Source organism: Lytechinus pictus, chromosome 3 (assembly GCF_037042905.1).
Source record: "Lytechinus pictus isolate F3 Inbred chromosome 3, Lp3.0, whole genome shotgun sequence".
NCBI lineage: Eukaryota > Metazoa > Echinodermata > Echinoidea > Temnopleuroida > Toxopneustidae > Lytechinus > Lytechinus pictus.
Window position 1 is genome coordinate 77,936,144 of NC_087247.1, and position 24,570 is coordinate 77,960,713.

The 24,570-nt window shown below is 35.1% G+C and overlaps 1 protein-coding gene across 1 annotated transcript; it reads right to left on the reverse strand.

Annotated features, from left to right (window-relative positions):
- Positions 1-4,249: 4,249 nt before the first annotated feature.
- LOC129258031 (adhesion G-protein coupled receptor G6-like) lies at positions 4,250-23,899 on the reverse strand. The gene is made up of 6 exons (XM_054896486.2): positions 23,702-23,899; positions 21,608-21,712; positions 17,160-17,339; positions 8,895-9,073; positions 8,008-8,250; positions 4,250-6,198 (listed from the first exon to the last, which is right to left on the reverse strand). The coding sequence occupies exons 2-6, from the start codon at positions 21,658-21,660 to the stop codon at positions 5,972-5,974; spliced, it is 882 nt and encodes a 293-aa protein (XP_054752461.2). The 5' UTR covers positions 21,661-21,712; positions 23,702-23,899; the 3' UTR covers positions 4,250-5,971.
- Between the last annotated feature and the right edge of the window lie 671 nt (positions 23,900-24,570).

Sequence of the window (24,570 nt, forward strand, 5' to 3'; positions counted from 1 at the left end):
CCTAATTTTATATAATAAAATACAAAAGAACAAGTGGGGATATGACATCACCAGTTTGCTCATTGAATATTAATGAAGACATGCCTAAAACTGTTTCACTGGAATCTTTAAAATGCAATAACTGTGATATTCCTTGTCTGATTTTGATCAAATCTTTATTCTTATGTTCGTCTGAGTTTTCTTTATCTGTTCAAACCATTTTACATTCAGTGTGGAGTTTCAGATCAGAATATCAAAAATTTTCTGCTCGCGCTTCGCGCTCACATTATTAATTCAAGAATATATCCAATTACCCATCATTTTCTTGATTTACAAAACATGAATAGAATGTCCCGTTTTCAGGTCTGAAATCTCAATTTTGTTTCCGCTCGCGCTTTGCGCTCGCATCAATTGTATAGTTATATACCTATCCTGTTCATGATAAGAAAAGTGCATTAGATGTCTCGTTTTTAGGTTTGAAATCTCATTTTTATTTCCGTTCGCGCTTCGCGCTCGCATCAATTGTATAGTTCATACTTATACTTGTTCATATTTACAAAACGTGCTTAGAATGTCCAGTATTTAGGTCGGAATGTCAAATTTTAAGCTCACGCTTCGCGCTCGCATTATTTGATTGTTGATAATATGTATCGTCTTCATGGGTAACTGCAAAACAGTCCTTATAACACGTCCTTTTCGATCAGGCCAGAGCGTATATAAAAAATATCTGCTCGCGCTGATCGCGCTCACAATTATTATTTGTTACATACACGCATCTTGGACCACAAACATTGCTCAAAATGTTCAATTTTCAGGACAAAATACATGAAATTTCCACAAAAAACAGCTTGCGCTTCGCGCTCAAATTATCTAATTATATATTTATCTTCTTTTATAAGAAGAAAGCTAAGAAGTGACTGTCATATATATGTATAATTATATATATATATATGTGTGTGTGTAATTATGGAAAACTCAATTGTGTCTGCCCCCCCCCCCCTAACCTTTGAGGAGAGATTTCAGCACCCCCACTGAAAAAATCGTTCCCAGGTCCCTGGTGATGTGGTCCCAACAATGTTACCAGGAAAGGACGGATTTTGTGTAACAGAACAAGATGTGTCTATAACACCTCCAAGCTTTCTGACAAGTGATTAGATTCATTGAAGAACCACTAACAAGGTATATTCGGACACACTTTGAGCCATGAAAAACATCAACATGTGGAGACGTAGCCTTACTAGGTAACTCGGAGACTCTGGCCACTGGAGACTGTGGCGGAAGATCGCGAACCCTGTTGTGGACATCATCTGACTCTGATGAGCCACTCGCATCACTGCAGAAATCTTATCCTTGAATCTGTGGTGACCTGCTTAACTCATGTAGGTCCTCGAAGCAACCAAAAGTACCAGGCAGGGGTTCCAAAGAAACCCTAGCAGTCAAGTTTACACTTGAACCTAAAGGACTACCAAGATCGTAACAATCTTCAATAATGTCATCATCCGATAAGTCACTATCAGAGTCAAACTCAGAATACATGAGATCATGATCAAGACTATCATGATAAGTACTAGAGCTACGTGATTGGTCTGAACAGTAGCGTTTCGACATTGCCCGGCGAGCACATGCAATCACTCTTTGTTCATGCTCCGGCAGAAACGGACAATCGCTATTGGAAATCAGAACGACTAGCTGAAAGGCATTAGGGGCAACACATATGGCTAATTCTATCATCACATTCATAGTCAGGTTTACTAGAGCCCAAAGTACTTGCTGCACTACTAGAAGTAAAAGATCCATGTGAACTAACACTAGTTATGGTAGCGTGCATAGCCCTTATTGTCTGGTGATTAGATTGGTATGGATCCCCGATTAGATTGTCACCAAAATCATCATACAAATCATCATCATTACCACCGATATTTGACTCACTCTCGGTCACATATCCATTCATCTCATTTCCATTGATTTGAATTGAGTCAAACTCTACATCAAATTTATCAGGGCTGCAAGCTTTTGGTCTACTTGAACTGACACGGTTAGATATGGTAGCATGCATGACCCTTACCTTCTGGGGATGAGGTTGGTATGGAGCCCCCATTAAACTACTATCATCAAAATCATAATACAAATCCTCATCATCAAGACTGACACTCAAATCACTTTCAGTCACATATTCATTTCTCTCATTTCCATTGATTTGAATTGACTCTGTCTCTTGATTACAATAAGTAACATCAATATAAGAATGATCAAAATGTAACTGTTGATTAAAACGCCCTTTATCTTGGGCCTGCTGGAGACGGGGTTGTGACCTCCGCTTCGGAAAGGGACAGGGAAAAGCCATCGAAATGGGCTATAAATGGGACTACAGCAGTGCGAGCAAACGTTAGCCACCTATCACGACAACGGCTTTGTCGACCGACTGGCTGCAAGAAAACGCATAAAGCCCATCGCAAAATAAATCAATGGTGAGTACGAAATTCCGCAGCTGCCACCACGCCATTATTAAGAGACTACTAAAAGATGGACAACCAGTCACAATGGAGTAATGTTTAAGCATTTATTCAACATCCTCACGCAACGCAAGCTGCAGGTGTAGCGGCGGATTTGGTTCCACCGGCGGATACCGTATCCGCCGGCAGATATCGTTCTAAATGGCCGATATCGTTTTTAATCGGAACCATATCCGCCTGGTTTGACGCGGCTTGATGTTTGCAGATTTGGTTCCTCGGCGGATTTGGTTCTATTGATTATACGTGTAATATTGATTTGGACAGACAACCTCGGCAGCGCGCGCATGCGCGGCTCGGCAATGTCGATCGCAATGCATGGGGGAGGGGGGGGGGGATTTTTGTCCGCCTTTAGTGAATTTTTATTCAGGGGCGGATCCATACAGTTTTTGACAAAGGGCTCGATGGGGGTGAGGATTAATAGGAGAAATAATGTCTCGATATGTATTACGTAGACCTAGCTGACACATACGCAAAACTATGCTATTTATTATTATAAGATTTTGATAAAATTTTCATCATTTTGTTTTGTGAATTTTATACTATTTTCAGTCCGCAGTATGCATCGATCTCTTTAACTGTGCTTTTTCACACCATGTTTAGTGTCAGTTTGCCAGACTGTTTGGCGAAAATTTGCACCCCCATATAGGCCTATAGGTTTTTGAAACTACAAATTTTTAGAAAAATTTCAATAAGTTAAAATTTTCATATTTCAAATAAATGATTCAAATAAGTGTATGAAAATATTGTTTTGCTGTTAACTCATATTATTGCTTGTAGAATGCTAATTTTTGGTGAAAACATAATTTTTTTATTTCTAACAAACATAAAAAGGGAATGTCAGAACATGATTAATTTCTAATGAAGTTTATTGAAGGCCTATTTTTAAATTTTCATGTATTTTTTTAATTTTTTTTTTTATTCTTTTTTTTTTCAATGTTAAGGAATCTGAATTAATTTATTTGATTTGATTTGATTTGATTTATTGTTTTTTTCTGCATCCATGGAACATTCGTATAATACATTTTCCATAACATAATAAACATAATATTATGTTAGCATTTTTTGCATGAATCATAAATAAAGTGTACAAAAAAATTATTCCAGACAAAAATGATTAACTACCAAATTATTATATGATATTCACAATTTGCAGGAGAAGGATTGTCATCATACGCAGATTGCTTGAAGAAAAATGACAATCCCAAACTAAAACTAATTAAATTAATTTATGCATTTATAAAGCAGAATGGGCATATATATTTTTAAATACGAAACATCAATTCATGCAATATTTTAAGTATGAAGATGAAGATGATAAAGGTGAGGGTGACGGTGATATGATGATGATGATGATGATTGAAGGGGACCGGAAGATCACCCTGACAAAAGTTAGATACGCCACGTACGGTTTGGTGCTCTCTAATTTACCTCTCAGTCATCTAATTTTAAGATCAATATGGGATCTTTAGTGAAATATAATTTCTCCTTTATATCTTTTGTTTCTTTTACTTTACCCCCTCCTGGTTTTCATCTCTTTATTTTTTTTGCCTTTCTTTCTGTCCCTGCTCATTTCGCCCCTTTTGCCTCTTTTCCAGTTTCCTATATCGTTCTTGCACATTATGAATATATCTGGGGCGTATACGCGTGGGTAATATAGCACCAAAAAGGAGAAATAGAAAGAGGAAGGGGAGGGAGAGAAAAATAGAAAAAAATATACGAGAAAATGTGGAGGAAATAATAGTAATACATTGGAATTTCGTAATTCAAGAATTTAATTTGCAGTGATCATTATTTATACAAATTTATACAAATACTGATTTTAATTATCGAAACTGCCATTGTTTGTCTTTATTTAATTCTCTGTATTGATCATAATTGATGCATATTGTGCCCAATTTATCCCAAAAATTGTGATAAGAAGGACTTTTTATACTGCAATAAATTAATAGGTATAAAATAAATTAGCAAATGCATGTTATTAGACTACAAGCGTTATCATATCATGGGGTAAATTCTTTGTATACTAGTAGTGCAGTAGACATTGAAAGTTGAATGAAGACTAAATGTGGACTATTTAAAGACCCAGACCATGCAGACCCCAAAAGTTGACAAATCAGTCAAATCGAAAGCAATTAATTTAAACTAAAAGCAGGAATGCAAGTTTTATGCAGTCATCGCTTACAGCTGAATATTTTTGCTTAAGAATAACTCAAATTATCAGGTTTCGAAAATATACTTTCTTAATTGTAAATGCTTTCACCGGCCTCGCACCGAGACCGTGACGTCATGTAGTGTTAGAAGTGGTGTAATTCCCGTAGAGTTGTAACAAGAAAATGGGTTATTTTCCAATTTCAGATTACGCATTTTATTTCTTCACTTCTATCACATAGAGATATCATAAATATCTTTTTCTGCAAGCTTTAATTGATGAAATCTATCGCTTTTTGACTAGTTTTCTCGTACCACGTGACGTATGTGAATGAAGGATATCGCGATAGCGCAAGAACGATATCTTCCGAAGAGAGTGGCTTTTCTTGGTACTGAATCCGCCGGAGTAGAACACGATCCGCCGGCGGATTTTGTGCCTAGAACAGTATCTGCCAGGCGCAGGATCCGGAAGGGGCGAATACCCCGATTAACTTCTACAGCAAACTGTAAAACCTAGGCCGCAAGTGGGCGGCATACAACATGACGCCATGGCGAATGCTAAACATTAAATTGCCATAAATTATCAAACTATTCTTCATATGCTATAACAAGATAAATGTATGTTAGATGATTAAAGGATGGACTTTGAACTTCTAAGGTAATGTTTCCAGGAAGAATTACTGAAAACAAATCAAGAAAGCGTAGTAAGGAGAAGACTTAGAATATCATGGATAATTTCATGCACAACAAGTGATTCTGAAGAGAATATTTTGCTTCAAATGATTATGACTAAGAATCGGAGCAGTCCCTAAAGCCATGATTGTAGAAAACGAAGAGAAATAGATGAGAAAAAAAAATTGAATGTTTATGATAACCATTGCACAATGGCCTTTGGAAATTTTACTAAGCATTTTGCTGTCGTGGCGTTCGTTTTATTTTTTATGATTATCGGAATTAGGAAGTACAAGATGCAGGCTATGTTACAATGGAAAACTTTCCGTCCCTTGGATAGGACGTTAAATGGAGACCCCGTGTAAAGGAGAGTCACCACCTTTTCACGTTAAGAACCCACTGCACTATTCGTATAAGAGTAGGGGGAAACCCAGGTGTAGTCATGGTAGTGGTCCACCTGCACCCCCCCCCCCCCCCCAATCAGTTACATCGGGAGGAGAGACCTGCGGGTCATAGTGATTCAGTTCGCTTTTCGCCTCCAATGCACAGGTGACGCCAAAACAAATAATAATACTAAATAATAATGGTAGTGTTTATTGCCATTAGTTGAGTCTTGTGTAATGTATTTCTTTGCAATCCATCATACAATCTGCATACAATTAAGAATACCTTCTGATTGGATGAATCGCTATTCCACCGGGTTGATCGAGTCCGTCATCAATTATGATATCGTACCGAGATCCATTTGAATTGTGTAATAGAATCCAGTCATACACACCGTCAACCCAATACACATTACCCGTCAACCAATCAACGGCGATGCCACTAACAGAATCTGAGGTGCCATGAAAAAACGAACCAGCTCGACCATTTTCTCCAATTGTACCTTTAAAAATACAAAAAGCAAGAAAGAATGATAGAACTAATCAATACTCTAATGATGATGATAATGAAAATAATAATAATGATAATGATAAACTTAACAATAATAACAAAAATGATAATAATAATAATATTAACAATGAAAATGATAATTTTATGACAAAATAATGCTAAAATTTAAACATTAGTGATAATGATATATAATAATGATGACACAAATATTAATGACCAAGTTCAGTGGCGTAACTACGGGGGGGGGGGACACGTGCCCCCCCCCCCCCCCATCGGCTGGCAAAAAAAAAAAAAACCGGGGAAAAGGAGAAAAAGAGGGAAAAGGGAAAAGAAACGTAGTGGGGAAAGAGGAAATTATTGTTCTTTATAATGTTATATTATATTATGTTATATTACATAAGAAACATTTTTTCATAACTTTATGAAACATTATTTGCTTCATTGTGTCTTCATTGTTCCTGGTGCTCGCATAGACTGTTTAACGAGATATATAATCCTGTTGTACTAAAACCTCCCGTTTTCAAATCAATATACAACAAATATATTTCCTCGAAATTCGAGTTATTATTGTTTTATGTAGTGACATATTCTTCTTTTTCATGACTACTTAAAGTGATTGCCCTATTTTAAGGTCTTAATATAAAACATTTCCTGTCCGTGCTAACGTTTGCATTAGTGGATTGGTGAGATTTCTGCTCTTCATGAACTCCTAAAATCAGTCCTTAAAATGTCAATTTTTCTAATCTGAATTAAAAAAAATTTCAGCTCGCGCTTCGCGCTCGCATCATTTGGTTAATGAAATACGTAGGGTCTTAGTGAATTCCTACAAACAAGCCTTAGAATGCCCCTCTTCAGGTCTCAATTTCCTAAATTTTCAGCTCACGCTTCGCGCTCACAGTATTTGATTAGTGAGAAGCGTATGATAATCATGATTGCAATGACTTCAAAAAGTGCTTCATGACTGTGTTTAGATGTAATTCTAACAAAATCAGCAAAGAATGGCACTAGCATTAGATGACTATGGTGAGATATTTATACTCTTAATGGATTCTAAAAAATAGTCCTTAAACTTTCCCTGTTCAGGGTCAATATATACAAAAATTTGAGCTCGCGCTTCGCGCTCGCATTGTTTGTTTAGCGAGAGAGTTACGTTTCATGATTACAACAAATTTGCCTTTAATGTCCCTTTTTAGCTCTGAATATCAAAAATTTTCAGCTCGCGCTTCGAGCTCGCATTATTTAATCAGTGAGATACATATCAATTTAATGGCACTGCATGTCCTTAAAATATCTCTATTAGTTCAGTATACCTGACAACTGAGCGCGCTTTGCGCGCTCCCTAAGTGACTCGAAATTTTTGCTGGTGCCCCCTAATGCCGTGACCCACGGTACGCCACTGACCAAGTTGATAATGAAAAGGATAAAGGAGACCAAAATAATGATTACAATTATATCACAATCGTAATAATAATTGAAAATGTTGATTAAAAAAACAATAACCAAATTAGGAAAATAAAAATGTATGTTTAGTGACAACGTTCAGGGGAGATTGAATAAGGTGCAGGCTGTGCTCGAATGAATATGAAAGTTGACATTTAGGAGTTGATATAAATGATCTAAAGGAAACAAAGAAATATTAAATCAGTTGACTTTTGTTGATTGTTATAATTTTATGAACAGATGCGAAAAAAAATTAACATTTCCTTTAATATTTAATATATAATTAACAAATGATCATTATTGAAACGAAGTCGAATTGAAAATAAAGATATGATAACCTAGAGCAAGCGGTTTTACTCACCAGACATTATCATTTTCATCCCTTTATCGCTCCAGATTATTTGTTGTTTTCCATAGTTGATGCCTACAGAACCCCATGATCCACGAGGTAACTGATAATGGACCTCAGTAGTAATAAAGGATCGGATATGGCCATTGGGTGTTAGCATATTAAGCGGATCAGCAGTTAAACTAGATAACCGCGCCATCTCAGTTTCCGGATGTACTTCGGCCCATACTATCCGTGATCCGAGTATGTCATCAACTGTACGCCAAATATATAAAAATGCAAATGAACATTTAAAACCTAAATTCTTTTTTTTTTTTTTTTTATCTTTAAAAAAGTATCTTCATCATTCTTCTTCGTCCTCTTTTCCTTCGCAAAATTTTCCTCATCCATTTCTGAACATTCATTTGACGTGATCGAGTGCGTCGTGGTCTAGTGGTTCCTGACTCTCGCCTTTCAAACAGAGGGTCGTAAGTTCGAATCCTAGCCACGGCGTGTTTTCCTTCAGCAAGAACTTTATCCAAGCTGTGCTGCACTCGACCCAGGTGGGGTAAAAGGGTACCGGCAGGAAATAAGGCAAAAAAAAAACTGTGCGCACCAGGATCGGTAGACTAGCTTATATAGCCGGTGTAAAATAGGAGCGCCTTGAGCACCTAGCAAGGTGGACACCTGCGCTATACAAATCCTATTGGAATGATGTATAAGATTTCGGAATCGCCAGATGTTTCCTCCCATAGAAACCAATAATATCAATTTAGTGAAATCATCGTAACCTTCTTACTCCTGGATTTGTCCCCCATCATCTATTCTCAACACTCTCTAAATATTATTAGACTGGTGACACATTTCACTATTATTGTTCATGAAAGCTTGTCAAAAAATACTCATTAAAATATACCTACCGACCTCGTATGCAAAAACGAATCCTTCATTTTGTTCATGTAAATCGGATACAAATTGGACCGTTATGAATGAGGAGCTGGACTCCAGCATCGGTGGAACTTCACTTCCACAGAAACGGCCCAATAAGAACGGTGAATGATTGATCCCAAAGCCGTCGTAAACTGACAAGGCGTCTGAACTAGGAGGAAGAAAGGTAAGCAACATTTTATTTCATAAAAAAAAAAAAAAAAACATGGACCACGGTACACCATGTATTCTTTTGTGGACATGACTGTGTTGGTCCTGAAAAGGACCACCCAAACCCGACGTTTAGACAGGTGTGTTCTTGTTGTCTTCAGAAGACTAGATAGTTTTCGCACTTACTACGGAGACACTCTCTACAACGCATCTATTCCTTTGAAAAAAAAATTGATGCACTGGCACAGCAGATCATCCAAATATTTCCGCTGGAAGAAAAATTGCAAATATGAGATTCCGATGTTATTTATCCCAGTCCACCAACATCCGACAATGGCTTCTCTAAGTTCTTCATTTTGATTTGACTCGCATTTCAAAGGTTGTAGAGTGTTTCCGTAGTATATACGAAAAGTCCGGCTTATCTCCTTCACGAGCTTACCGTTCAAGACAAAGAGACTAGCCCCCCCCCCCTCACATTGGATAACACTATTGTGTGGAGTTTTCACTCGTGAGCTCGATTAAATCACAATTGGCGGCTTTTGCCATTCTTGTCATTTTTTTTTTAGCTAGAAGGGTATAATTGGCGGAAATTACCGTTTTCACTGTAGTAGCACTAACATCCACAACTCTGTCACGTTCTCAACCAAAGACATGTTCCCTGCAAGGCACCGCACATACCGTGCATCCTGACAGAGGGTATAGAACCTACTTTTAATTTTTTTGTTAATTGTCCTGAAGACGTCATAATATGCCTCCACCCCACCCCTCCCCCCCCAAAAAAAAAAAAAAAAAAAAAAAAAAAAAAAAATAGATTTTAATTCGTCATGCGGACGAATAAGGTGGTCTGTCGTAGACAGACAAATACTAGTTGATAAACATACATAATTATTTATCTTTATCAATTCATACGAATCGATAAAGAGCGAAATGATATTCCATTGATTTACAATGCTATGGGGCGATTCCACACTAGAACTTAAAAAATATCATAAATTTCAACATGCTTTCAATAAGTCACAAGTAGTGTAATATTTTACTATGATACCTAAATTTTATGAAAATAATAAATTTTAACCAAAAGTGGAGTCAGATAAATTTTTTTAGGGGGGAACAATGGAATTTTCAATTTTCAATAATTTTGCTGATTAAATAGTCAAGTACAAACACTGCCTGAAACAATTATTGGCAAAGCACGAGAAGATTGAAAATATTGCAGGTCAATGGAATAATGTATCATTGAATGTTCCAAATAATATCTACAACATTTTCATGATCCATAATAGGGGCAGCCCTGATTTTTCCGAACCAATTTTTGGCAATGTCCCGTACGACACATGAAAGTGCAAAAGTTTTTCCCACTATTTTATTTTTGATGATGCAATTTCACAAAATCAGTTTCTCTATCTTTGACCCATGGGTGATCGATTTATCCCATAAGGATCTAATTACTGCCCTTCATTTTTCAATAATTTTCCTATTTATAGTTGTCCCGTACGACACACACTGTGTCGTACGGGACATGTCCCGTACGACACACAATATATAATGCACTTAATTACAGGATTTGGATTCAGAAACTATAAATAGTAGACCTATTGTGATTCAAGTAATTGATTTGACATAGAGTGAACTGAAAAAGTACTTTTAAAATCTCCATAGAACATGAAATGGGTGATTCTAACCATTTTAATTGATTTCATGTAGGCGTATTGTTTTTTTGAATCCCTCCAGCTAAACTGGTGATTTTCACTGGTCAGAGCAGGTTAATTTCTTTGTAATTGAGCATGGAAAGAAAACCTTTATTGATTCACCCTAGCCTGGAAGATAACTTCCTCTTGCATGCTAACGTGGAATTATTATAAGATGTAAAAAAAAAAAATACATGTCAATCATCTATTTGGAATTCCCTTGATAATCACTTACTTTTTTATATACAGTATTGAAACTCCTTACTTTTTTCAAGTTGTAATAAAATCTGGAAAATAAGACAAACCATATGGTTTCATGAAATGCAGAAAGGTTTGAAAAGGTAGAACCGCATTTCTTTAGAAAAAAAATATTTTGTGGAATTACAAGTGACAGTTGTCATGTATATATACATTTCATATGAAAAATTATAACATTTTAGCCCCATAATTTACACAAACAGTTTCATTCATTCATTGTTAGTGTATTGGAAATCATTCACTGAATACAACTTCACACAAAACCTAAAGTTTTCCAGCTCGTAAAAATGCTGTGAACCCTTGTACATTTCCCATCATGAAAAAAAAAACCGATAACATATTGCTCCCGATTGTATACATTGAGGTTACTTAATTATATTGTCCTGAATTACTACTTATTAAAAAACTTTTCATTAAAAATGAAGAATTTAGGGGCGATGCTCCCCTTCTGATTGATAAAAAGTTCATTGTTTTATTCAGGCTGCCGAGTACAACACACAAGTGCCTGTACAACACACAAGTGTCCCGTACGACACACAAGTGTCCCGTACGACACAGAAGTGTCCTGTACGACACACAAGTGTCCCGTACGATACATTATTTTGTTTATGATAATTGACAGAAATATTCAGCCAATAGCGGTTTCTAACATAATGAATGCCTTTAGTTTGATAGGATTATCATTATCATCAGCCAAATAATGTGATTGAAGTAGTCAAAGAGACATAAAGTAAGAAAATTTGGCTTCAATTTAGAGATGTCCCGTACGACACATTTTGAGTGTCCCGTACGCCACAATGTTCTCGAAAATTGAAATTTGCTTTATTTATTCATGAAGGTTTATTTTGCTTTCTTTCATAAATGTGTTTGTTCTTGGGTAATTGGATATCAATTTGAGTTCAGTTTCTATGAAAATTATCTGTCCAACTCACAGACATTAGAGTACAAACTTGAGGTTTCTAAAAAAGCCACTTTTTCTGCGTCCGTACGACACATTACTATTTTAAATCTGTATTATACAGGGTGTGAATTCAAGTCATAATAAGTCTTGGTTTTTCTAACACTCTGGTAGTACTTGATGATCACCTTTAGTTACTGGAATATTTTTTTTGTTTTTCTTGTCAAAAAACTGTCAAATGTTCTCTAAATGTCCCGTACGACACGTATTGAATCACCCTATGTATGTTTAAATTGTCACTTCCCACTCTATATTTTGGTGTTAATTGTTTCTGATGTTAGATATTTTGTATTTTGTATTTTTGATGTTGTTTGTTGTTGTTGTTGTTGTTCATAGTTATCTTGACATGTATTTTAAACTGCAGGGCGCCTTTGTAAAGCAGTTTTAAGAACTGAACAGGCCTACCCTGCAGTATAAAATAAATAAAACAAAATAAATAAATAAATAAATTTAACAAATGAGTAGATATAAGATTGAAAGATAAATAGACAGATAGACATACATATTTAAACAGATACACATAAAAAAGATAGATAAACATACATGATAATTGAAACACATAAATATCTATTAAAGTGAAAGATAAATAGATCGATAGACAGACAAATTCAAACAGATAGATATACGATATATAGATAGAACATAGCTAGATAGAAAATAGATAGATAGAGAGACAGACATACAGATAGAGAGATAGAAAGAAAGATAGATAGTTAGATAACTATATCATGTAGGTAGATAGATAGATAGATATATAGATAGATAGATAGATAGATATATATAGATAGACAGATAGATAGACAGACAGATATATAGATAGATAGAGAGAGAAAGAAAGAGCGAGAGACAGACAAATAGATTGATATAAAAAGATAGACAAATTCAAACAGATAGATCTACGATAGATAGATAGAACATAGCTAGATAGAAAATAGATAGATAGAAGAGAGACAGTCATACAGATAGAGAGATAGAAAGAAAGATAGATATTTAGATAAATATATCATGTATGTAGATAGATAGATAGATAGATAGATAGATAGATAGATAGCCAGACAGACATACATATAGATAGATATATGGATAGATAGATAGATAGACATATTTAAACAGATAGATATATATATTAGACAGAGAGAGAGAGAGAGAGATCGATAGATAAACAGATAGATATACTGTAGGTCTACAATATAGACAGACAGACATATGGATAGATAGATAGAGTGTGAGAGAGAGAGAGACATATTCAAACAGATAGATATATATTAGACAGAGAGATAGATCGATATGTCATGTAGGTAGATAGATAGACAGACAGATATAGATAGATAGATTCTAACATATGCATCGGATATGATTAGATATCAAAACAGTAATTATAATCTGTTTTATTTTGCAATATTTTAACTATTATTAATTAGAATTCTTATAATTGATCGTGCGTAAGTAAAAAAAATAAAAATAAAAATAAAAAAATCATGTTCACCCGCGGACTCGAACCCCTGCCCGCATGATTGAATGAGATGCAAGTCTGCCGCCTAACCGATTGAGCTAGAATATTTCCCATAGACTTTACACGTAAGGAAAATACGAGAATCTCAAATCCAATTTTGCAAGTGAAATACGGGCATGATCCCGGCATCTGATCGAAAAGTAAAGGAACATTTCCGAAAGCTTAGAATCTCAGCTACAATATATTAAAAGCTCAGGGATAACTGACCAGAAAAAATGGAGATATGACTCACGAAATAAAGGAATGTAGAATCTAGTTTTGAGAAAAAGTCATGTCCCATAGAGATTACACGCAAAATGAGTAAAAATGACATGCCATTATTTTTTGCAATTTTTGAGGTTGATCCATTTTTTAAAAAGAAAAAAAAAGGCATAATTCAGAAAGAGTAAGACTTAAGCTACAACATATCGAAAATTGGGCGAAATTTGATCAATATTCACGGAGTGAGAGCCAAATTTGCATAATTATAATGACGTCATAACACGCAAAATGGATATTTTGACTTCCGACGCCATTTTGATGACGTCATAATATACGTTAGGGTCAAATGCGACATGAAATCATATGTATGATTCATATTTTATCGAAATATGAAAAAAAAATTGGGGGTCCCCGTTCGTTCTGAAGAGCTACAGTGAATTTTTAATCGGCATGTTTTTGCCCATATAGAGCCTATGAAAAGAGCTCGCGCGCACGCGTGCTGCAAACTTTAATGGGTGCTCATTCCCTCACTAGTGATCGTAGAGAGCTGATCGAGGTATCAATTTGATCAGAATTATATCAATAATAGATACGCATAGAAAAAACAGCAAATATATGCTGCGTAACGCCGTTACGCACGGAAACGTGCGCGCATACGTGTGCGCGCGCAAAATCTTGAAATGCTTAAAATGACCTAAAACGTACCCAAAAAAAATTATAGGCCATTTGGAGAATTTTTTTAGCTTTGACGCGCGCCTCATGACCTTTACATGACCTTTGATGACATTGACAGACGACATTTGACCTAAAGTTTATTTGATGTGAATATGATTGACTATCAATTATCCGTTATGTAGATATGATCAAATTAAGAATTTTACAAAATGGCGTGTAGATGACGTCATCATGACCAGGTAACCTTGTAAAGCTACGTATGCCGTCTCTATGATGGACTCTATACATGACAAAAAATTCAGCAAAATTGATCGTGCCGATTCGGAGAAAACTTGGCGACAAACATAGGTGCGAAAAATAAATAAATAAAGAAAGAAAGAAAGAAAATTCTGACGAAATTAAGAGGTGATCTGTCATAGACAGACCACCTAATAAATAAATAATAAATAAAAGAATACTTGCTGTACGTGAAACCTCTACATTCATTATTTATTCACCACGGAAAACCTTTAGAAGCTACTAGTGAGGCCAAATTCATAAAATTATAAATTACACCCCCCCCCCCCCCCCCATTCCTTACTAGCTTCATCGTATTTTTTTTTTTTTTTTTTTTTTTTTTTTTACAAAATATACCTTTCAAGATCGAAATCTCTCGCTACTTCACTTTTCGCAAGATCTTGTAGATGTGAATGCGAAAGATTGAAGGGATTGAAAGGATTGTGAATGCGAAAGATTGAAAGGATTGTATTCAAAGCACAGATTTCACGTGATCTTCCTCAGTATGAACACAATTTTCGATCAAACTTTAACATATTATTTGATAGTTCACTCAACCTTTGTATAACTTTGTTCCACAGGATTCGAACGAATGGAAGAGTCATTTGCATGACTTGTGAAGGAGATTTGTGGACTATTTTATGCAACCCTTATTTGGTATTGTTATTTAATATAATTGAATTACTCTTTCCACATACCAACTAATAATGTCCGTCCATTTCAAGAAAAACATAAATACTTTTCGTTTCCAACCTTTTAATCTGGATTTCATGGAAGAATGTATAAATGAGGGTATGCAACAAATTTTATCTTCATGTATGTGTTTATTGTTTAATTTTAAATCAGAAAATCGATATCAACCTACTTTGTAGCTATTGCTCATTGAGACACTTTGTTCGATTCGGAAATCACTTGTTGAGGATTGTAAAGAAGGAAATGCATGACATGCTAATATGTAATACTTCTAGCTCCTTATTACGAACAATCAAACGAATGATAAAAAGAAATGAAAACACCGCTAATTTCTTCAACTGGAAATACCTCAAAAGTATTTCAAACTTGTCCAATTCTTGGAATTCTCATCTTGTTGGTTGCCGCTATATACAGTGCGTATAAAAAAAACGGGACAGTTTCGAAAAGTCTATAAAAAATGTTTCAAATCATGATATCTATATTTTGATGTTAATAGATGGCTTGGAATCTTATCTTTGAAATGCAATTTAAAAAAATAAATTTTGTTCATGCTTGAGCGAACACGGGACGTTTTTGTCAGGGGTTCAAAAAGAGGCTTGCGCCAGAATGGCAGAATATGATTAATATGATGATCATACTTCTTGCTAATCAGCTGAGTTCCTCTTAACCTTTTCATTATCTGTGTCATAATTTACGAATTATGCTGTCAGATTTTGTTTACAAATGACTTAAATTATTTTGTTTTTATTTTAAACTTCTTTTACCTTTGAATTTTCCTTCATAAGTAAGAAAAGAGGACTTTTTGTCAACCCAAGCAAGAAGATTTGCATTATTAATTGGGAAAACTTGTAATTATTCAAATCCTTTTATTATGTGAAACAAATTATGTTATGGTACCTTTAAAAGACATGAATCAATTTTTAAGGGGTTATCGATTCCTTGACCAAGTTTAATTATATGCTTAGCAGGACAAACAGGAAGGGATTCATGTCTTTCAATAGCAAAGGTGTATCGAGTCAAATTTGAAGGAGCTAGACATGACAGATCAGGTAAAATGTATTGAAAAGTTGTGATGGAGCGAAGCGAGCACGCAAATATTCCCACTTTTTTATTACAATATCAAATTTGTGATAGATTATGACATAATATTCATAAAATATTTAACTTTATATCTTTCCTTTTATTTCCTTTCCACTTTTTTCTTGGTCATGATTTTTTTTTTATTGGGGGGGGGCATCCGCGAGCCCCCGCCCATCTGTATGGCACTGTTCAAAAGTCACCATAACCTTTGTATCACACAATTAAAGGATTTGAAAAAGAATACATGCTCTCCCATACTTCGGTTGAAAAAAAAATTGTCTTTGCTTGAAGAAGGAATATTCAAAGCTAAAAGAGAACATATTAAAAAGAAACAACAGAACAATTCAAGCAAATAAATAGATTTTAAAATGAATTTTGACCGCATAATTTGGAAATTATGGCAAAGATAATGAAAAGGTTAAGAGGAAGTCTGCTGATTAGCAAGAAGTCCGATCATCATATTTATCATTTTATGCCATTTGGGCGTAAGCCTCCTTTTTAACCCCAGACAAAAACATTCCGTGTTCGCTCATGCATGAACAAAACAAACTTTTTGAAAGATAAGACTTCAGAGCACCTATTAACACCAAAACATAGACATCATAATTTGAAACAAAAATTTTATAGACTTTTCAAACCTGTCCCGTTTTTTTTACACACACTGTATAGCTGTACTATGTACCACCCCTCCCTCCCGCCATCCCCTATTCAAATAGTGCAATTATCATGTCATTAAATCACTTACACACAATTTTCACTTTCCTCTAATATGAAAAGAAGGAAACGTATCCGGATGTGCGTGTTTGGGGGACTCTGTATCTGCCATTCTATCCGTTGCTCGTTAGGGTACCAATGTGGAAAATTTGGAGACTTGATTGTTCCTGATCCTGCCAAGATAGTGTTGATTTGAGCCTCTGTCGTTTGCCTTTTAAGATCAAAAGTTTCAAGAAAATATAGGTAATAGGTGGCACAATTATTATTATGTTATAATGCATTGTTATTACAAGACCTTGTGCCATGTCATACAGAGATAGAAAAATTAATATTCAATCTTTACTAATAAATTTAAAGAAATCACCCCTAAACGCACTATCTAGATAGGTCTTTGTTTTTATTGAAGCAGGGATCAATATTAGTTTGGCATAGAAAACAAATAAGTATATGAACACTTGATTTCAGACTACCAAAATCTCACGAGAGAAATGGAGAGAAAAAAAGGGGAAGGGAAACTGGATAGAGGAGATTAATGATGACAAGTAAAAGGAAATGCACAAGAGAAAGAGAAATGAAAAGAGTGATAGGCAGACAGAGAGAGGGGGGGCAGGGGGAGGTGTATAAAAACGAAGAGGCAGTTAGTTGGAGAAGGAAATCAGTCACTAGAATTCTCAATTGGGATGGTGAGAAACTTCACCTGGGACGAAACCTTTGAGTTATGCCCGATAGTTATATATTCAAAGCTAGAATTTACTTACACCTTCTACAGGTCGTATTAAAATTTCAATTTTCATTCCAGATGGATATTCAAATTTAGATATATCTTAGAAAATTGTGTAATGTCAAACCTGTGGGAGGAAGGCTATCTATTAAATCTGAATTAGGTTATCCGCGAACCGTATAGAGTACGTGATGTAGATTATCAAAACTGGCATAAATCATTTGTGTTTAAACAAGAAGTATTTTAGAAAAAATAAAATAAAATTGGAGGTCATGGAGGTAGGGAGTTATTTTGATTTGGTTATCATAATATGCCATGCAGTCGCTAAATGGAGTCATTCATCTGATCGACGTCTCGATATAGTTTTCATTGTGTAACCTTTAAGTTCAGGGTGATAAATTTCATCATGATTGGGTATATCATTTTTCTTGAGGAGCGTTAGAAGTATGCTCGGAATTCGTAGGCCTAATGTCATTAAGTTTAATCAGTTTTAAATGTTAAATCTATCAAGCCCAAAGAATATTTCAAAATGTTGTACAGTCATCACGTCGAAGTTCGAGTAATTTTTTTTTTATGCATGACACGTTCATGAATTGGTCTTTTGTAAATTTGTGTATAGGGCTATAGTTAAAACTGCCATGTTATACGTCCATATATTTTATTTTCATCGATTCTACCTTTACTGTTTGTGTAAGAGTTTATTATTTTTACCTTTCATTTTCTTGTAAACTTTGTATGTTTATCTAGACCATATTTTTGTTAAAGGTCAAGTCCACCTCAGAAAAATATTGATTTGAATCAATAGAGAAAAATCAGACAAGCATAATGCTGAAAATTTCATCGAAATCGGATCTAAAATAAGTTGGTTATGACATTTTAAAGTTTCGCTTATTTTTCACAAAATAGTTATATGCACAATTTAGTCACATGCAAACAAGAGAATCGATGATGTCCCTCACTCACTATTTCTTTTGTTTTTTATTGTTTGAATGATACAATATTAAAATTTTTACAGATTTGACAATAAAGACCGACTTGACTGAAACATAAAATGTTAAACAATGGTAATTCCACATGTTCCGGGCGAAATAAAACTTTGTCTTACAGAACAATGAGGAGAAAATTAGAATATTTCATATTTCATATAATGAAATACAAAAGAAATAGTGAGTCAGTGATGTCATCAATTCTCTCATTTGTATAACGACCAGGATGTGAATATAAACATTTTGTGAAATTAAGCAAAACTTTAAAATGTCATAACATAAAATGTCATTCTATATTTTACATCCGATTTTGATTAAATTTTCAGTGTTGTGCTTGTTGGACTTTTATCTTTTTACTCAAATCCACTTTTTGTTGGGGTTGACTTGTACTTTAAGTCAAGTTTTCGGTTAGTTGATTGTAATTCTTCCATGTGCCTAGAGGAGCCTTTCAAATAATAAAAAATATCACTGTGTCACTGATTTAAATTTAAATCCGTTAGGGTTGTATCTGTTATAGAGGGTATGCAGGAAGCGTTTCATGAAAGGAGTTGTCAAAATATCCAAGTCCTTTTGAATCGCGTAGTGACGTTGTGACATAATGTGATGTGCGCTACACAAGAACTGCGTTATTGTTATCATTATTATGATGATGATGATTATCTATTATTATCATTATTATAACATTATTTTTTCCGAGGGTTACCAAACTAACACTGCTTTCAAGCAAATTATCATCAAGGGGAATTGTAAGCAAACGGTGATAATATGCTCCCCAAGTCTACATCTTTATATCAGAGCTAGGTTTCTACGTCGTATATCTTCAATAAATATTCAAAACCGTTTGTACATTCACATGAGTATAATCAGTTAGGTAGAACACTCTCTTTGGCAGATTTAGTCGAAAGCAGGAATATAGACTTCCTACTGTTCTCTCGTTAATTTCCGGGCTAGATGAAATCACTGCCATTAAGCAGGATAATGGCCATGTCCCACTTGGTTCAGTATGAGAGTATACTATTCAAACATTGCATACGGAACAGGCAAGCTGAGCGAACTGAAATACTGTTGATCAACTGAAGGGAAAATGGTAAAAATAGAATATCTGGCAGGACATTTAAGAAGCGTACGAATTAACTGGATGTTTCGAAACCTGAAATGACTGGGGGGGGGGGGTATTTTTTTAAATTTATGACCGAAGAGCATAAAAACAACACTTACACACACACACACACACCCTCACACACACACACACACATGGGTGCAGAGGATGTTAATTCACAAAAATAGGGGATTCACTCATCCAAAATAAACATGCAATTTTTGTAACTCTTCATATCCTTAAAGGGATGGTCCAGGCTGGAAATATTTATCTAAATAAATTGAGTAACATTCACAGAGCAAAATGCTGACAAATTGGTCAAAATCAAATAACAACTAACAAGGTTATTAAAGTTTAAATACTTGCATTATTCCGGTGAAACAGTTCTAGGCATGTCTTTATAAATATTCATTAGGTGGGCTGATGATGTCATATCCCCACTTGTTCTTTTGTTCTACCAAGAATTAAAACAATTGAATTGACAACTGATTAAGTGCATTAGTTATTTAGTGCCGCAACTTATTTCATCAAAATGGAGACACGTCATTTTCACATGTATGAAAAATGAAACATTCATGATTTGGTACTAATTTAAGAAAAAAGAGAGTGGGGATGTGACATTATCAGCCCACGTAATGAATATTAATGACGATGTGCGTATAATTGTTTTCACAAAATATTGATAAACTTTAAAATTCAATATCTTCGTTATTTATTATCGGATTTTGATGAAATTCTCAGCATTTTGCTTTGTGAATTTTACTCTATATATTTAGATATAGATATTTTCAGCTATAGGACCATCCCTTTAATCAATTTCGACGAAAAAATTCTGAGTAGATTTTAATGAGTGTAAAATAGTATGACATCGGGTAACAGACTTTAACCACAATTCATTTTCCTATGCCAACTACTAGAAAATAAAGACCATATATAAATGAGATGGAAGTATTTTCTATATCAAATAAGAAAGGCCTTTTTGTACAGGAAGCTGTATCGGAAGAAAGCTATAAAAAAGACGATTGATCAAGCTTTGTCATCCAACGTTTAATGCATTTTTGGATCAGATAAAAAAAAAACTTTATTTTTATATGTAACTACACAAAATTGTCTCAACTACTACACATTTACTCCATAATAAACTTGCGATTTGGTGACCTTCCAAAGTTGTTATTCCTTACTTCATGTCTAGCTATATATGCCCTTAGTTTCCTTCTTTAGTTCCTTCCTTAGTTTTTTCTGCCTTTTTAGAAATTAGAAGATTCAAAATAAATGTTATTCAATTTGCAGCCCGAAGGATGAATTGCCATCGAATTTACGATAAAAAATATAAAACGCACAGAGGGTGATAATTTTGATTTTCAATAACAATAGACCAACTTGATAGAATAATGAACGGATAGAATATTAATTCTAATCAATAATATCATTCATAAAGTTTAGTGTGAATTTAGGAACCGGATATTATAGTGGTGAAGGTTAATGGGACTGGTAGAAATGACAGAAAGTGTATATGTATACATGTATGTAGTTTTATGAAGCATTTAGAACGCAGAGAAGAACAAATTGGCGGGAGGTGGCCTGTCCTGAAATACAAATAGCAGAACTTCAATGAATCCTGATTTATTTTCGCATAGATCATTAAAATTAAAGACTTAAAAAGACAAACTTACAATATGATGCAAAAGCACGTTACACTGGCAATTAGCAGCGTCTGTGACACCATATTTGGACCTTATCAGTCCAGAGTCTCATATGAATACACACCGATGATCGCACTAGAATAAAGGAGAGAATGAAATAGTAGTTAGGAGTTGTAAAAGTTTTGTTTCTTCAGTAATGGTATTGGATACACTAATTTTAACTGGTTTGATAATGTTCATATTATGACAAGTAAATGATTGGGAGTTATATCATAAACCCCAACCTGGTGATAGATTTTTTTGATAATCGCCCAAACGTTAATCCAATACATTTCTCAAGGGCAACAACTATTTCACTTCGACAGACACGGTAGATGAGTAAAACCAAAATGTGTCCGTGACAAAACACTTAACGTTAATTATCACCACACATAGGCGTAATGAGTCAAAAATTTAGAGGGGGGCATAAAGGACGAATCAGGCAAGATTTAAATAACGAAAAAAAAATTCGAGCGAGCGAAGCGAGATAGCACAAATTTCGACATTTTAAAATTGTTAAAATTTTAAAATCAATTTTTACATGATATTCGGAAAATAATATGGTATTACATCCTTCTTTCCTTTTCTCTTTTTTCTTGGTCGTATTTTTTTTCGGGGGGGGGGGGGCAAGCGCCCCCAAGGCCGCCACTGTCTTTATCAATCTGAATTTCATCACACAGAAGTATAGGTACGTTGATTGTGACATTCAATCTTGCGAATAATTCAGCACAATCATGAAAATGACGTCAATCCTCACAGTGCATTTCCTTAAATCAATTCAAAGGTCACAATGTAGTTCTAACATCGCTCTAGTTCAGGGAAGTTGACTTTAACTATGCGGTTGTAAACATAATTTGAACAGAGAGATGCGTTAGATAACACCCCTCTGACTTTAATAAGGAAACTCGTTTCAGTATAAAATTCGCGTAGTAAATGGGTTGTATCAAAATGTACAAAGTCAAATAGCATTATCCTTGCTTTACAATGTATCAACATACACCCAAATTTAAACTGCATAGTATCTGATGATGATTTCTATTTTCTTCATATGCCAGGTCTCTTTCGGGCAATATATTACATTCCGAGGGCACCCTTCAATCAAATGTATACGACGATTTGGGAATGAATAATGTATAGAGATCAATGGGTTTATTTTCGATTGGTCTAATGCCAATTCGTCCAGTATCAACTCGTCTACTATCATTTGATCTACCATCAGTTCAACCACTATCCACATGGCCTAACTGCCATTTCGTCCAATAACCAGTTGAACCAACAGCCATTTTAGTCCATATATCATTTGATCTAATTAGACCGAGTGTTAGTTGGGCGAAATGAATGAAAACAACATGGATATAGACCAACTGACTATGATACGAAATGGTCATAGAAGAGTTGGTGATTAGGCGAAGTGAAAATTGGACCAAACGGTTGTTAGACGAAATGATGATGGACGGAATGGCATTAGACTAAATGAAGGTAGACCATGTAGTGAGTGGACGAGTTGGTAGTTGACGGATTGGCAATTAACCGTCACGGACGGGTGCACCCCCGCCCCCGAATTTCTATAGCATCTATGCAAAAAGGGTCATATGGCCCGCCGTCCCTTCTTTTCCGGGCCAAAATCTTGCCAAGTTTAAGTTGAAGTTTATTTTCATTTTCATCATTAACATTATAAACAAATACAAAACAAATCATATATATAAACTAATAAAAATCACCGCGCATTTACCCCCCCCCCCCCCCGCGCCAAACAAAACAAAAACAAAAAAAAGACAAAGAGAAAAGGAAAGAAAGAAGGGTGAAATATGATATCATTTTCTGAATATTATGTCGAAATCTACCACATAATTTTAAAAAGAAAATGTCAATTTCGCTGGATAGGCCGTAACTATAGCTCCCTCAAATCTTAGACTTATTACGCCACTGTAGTTCATTTCCATTTAATTGATCCACCACTAATTATTATGTTTATATGCACAGTCCCACGATGTGTGTGATGGTTAGTGAGTTCGTATACGATCAGGGGGATTCAACCAATTTACATCCAATTATTATTTGCAAGAGTAAAATGATGAATCTTACCTTAGTTATATCGCTGCTAAGTTGGAAGAAACTTATACAAATAATGCCATAAAAATGATGACAAATATTCAAAAGCAACAATCCACGAGATAATAATCCGTTTCAGCGAGAACTGAAGGCCTACTTCTGTGTCCAGAGATTATTTTATTGACTAACAAATTCGCGGTCTCTTGACATACACCCAGATCGAACTGCGTTGGTTATCCCCGTAGTGCACAATCGTGGTAGGATGTGGTTAACTCTTTACATATGAGGAAGTTTCCGTTCATGACTTCAGGTGTTTTTATTATCTAGGAGGATCATTGTAGCCCTCATACTTTTTATTTGATACGAGGAATATTGTTTCAAATCATAACAAATAAAACTGTTGAATGTTCTATTATAGGCCTACATTATAAAATAACACCAGGGGCCTATTTCATAAAGGTACAGCGTCAGCGTCAAGTCCCAAAACAGCGTCAAATCTTCACTTGCAGCGTCAAATTTAATATTTGACGCTGCAGCGCATTTCATAAAGAGTTGACGCTCCAGTAGGAGCGTCAACTCTTTACTGGAGCGTCAAGCATGGTTACTGGAGCGTCAAATAGGGTTAAATATTTGACGCTGGTCATGGGGGAGCGTCAAGTTGACATTGTAAGGGTTTTTCAACGTCAAGTTCATTGTTCAGAATGGCGTACGTTGTGCTGTTGCACGCACAAAGAGCTCTGAGGAGAGACAGAATTTTTAGGGATCGCACTCAGCCTTTGGAGATATACGACGACACTGATATGCTCAAGAAATATCGTTTCAACCGACAAGGAATTATTTTTTTAATAGATTTTCTGCGAGAAGAACTAGCTCATCCGACAAATAGGAATCACGCTATTCCA

Coding starts and splice junctions, on each gene's coding strand:
- LOC129258031 (XM_054896486.2), bottom strand. CDS start 21,660: ATGGTGTCACAGACGCTGCTAATTGCCAGTGTAACGTGCTTTTGCATC. Junction 17,340..21,607: donor ACGTGCTTTTGCATCATATT/GTAAGTTTGTCT, acceptor TGATCTTAAAAG/GCAAACGACAGAGGCTCAAA. Junction 9,074..17,159: donor GAGGAAAGTGAAAATTGTGT/GTAAGTGATTTA, acceptor TCTTCCTCCTAG/TTCAGACGCCTTGTCAGTTT.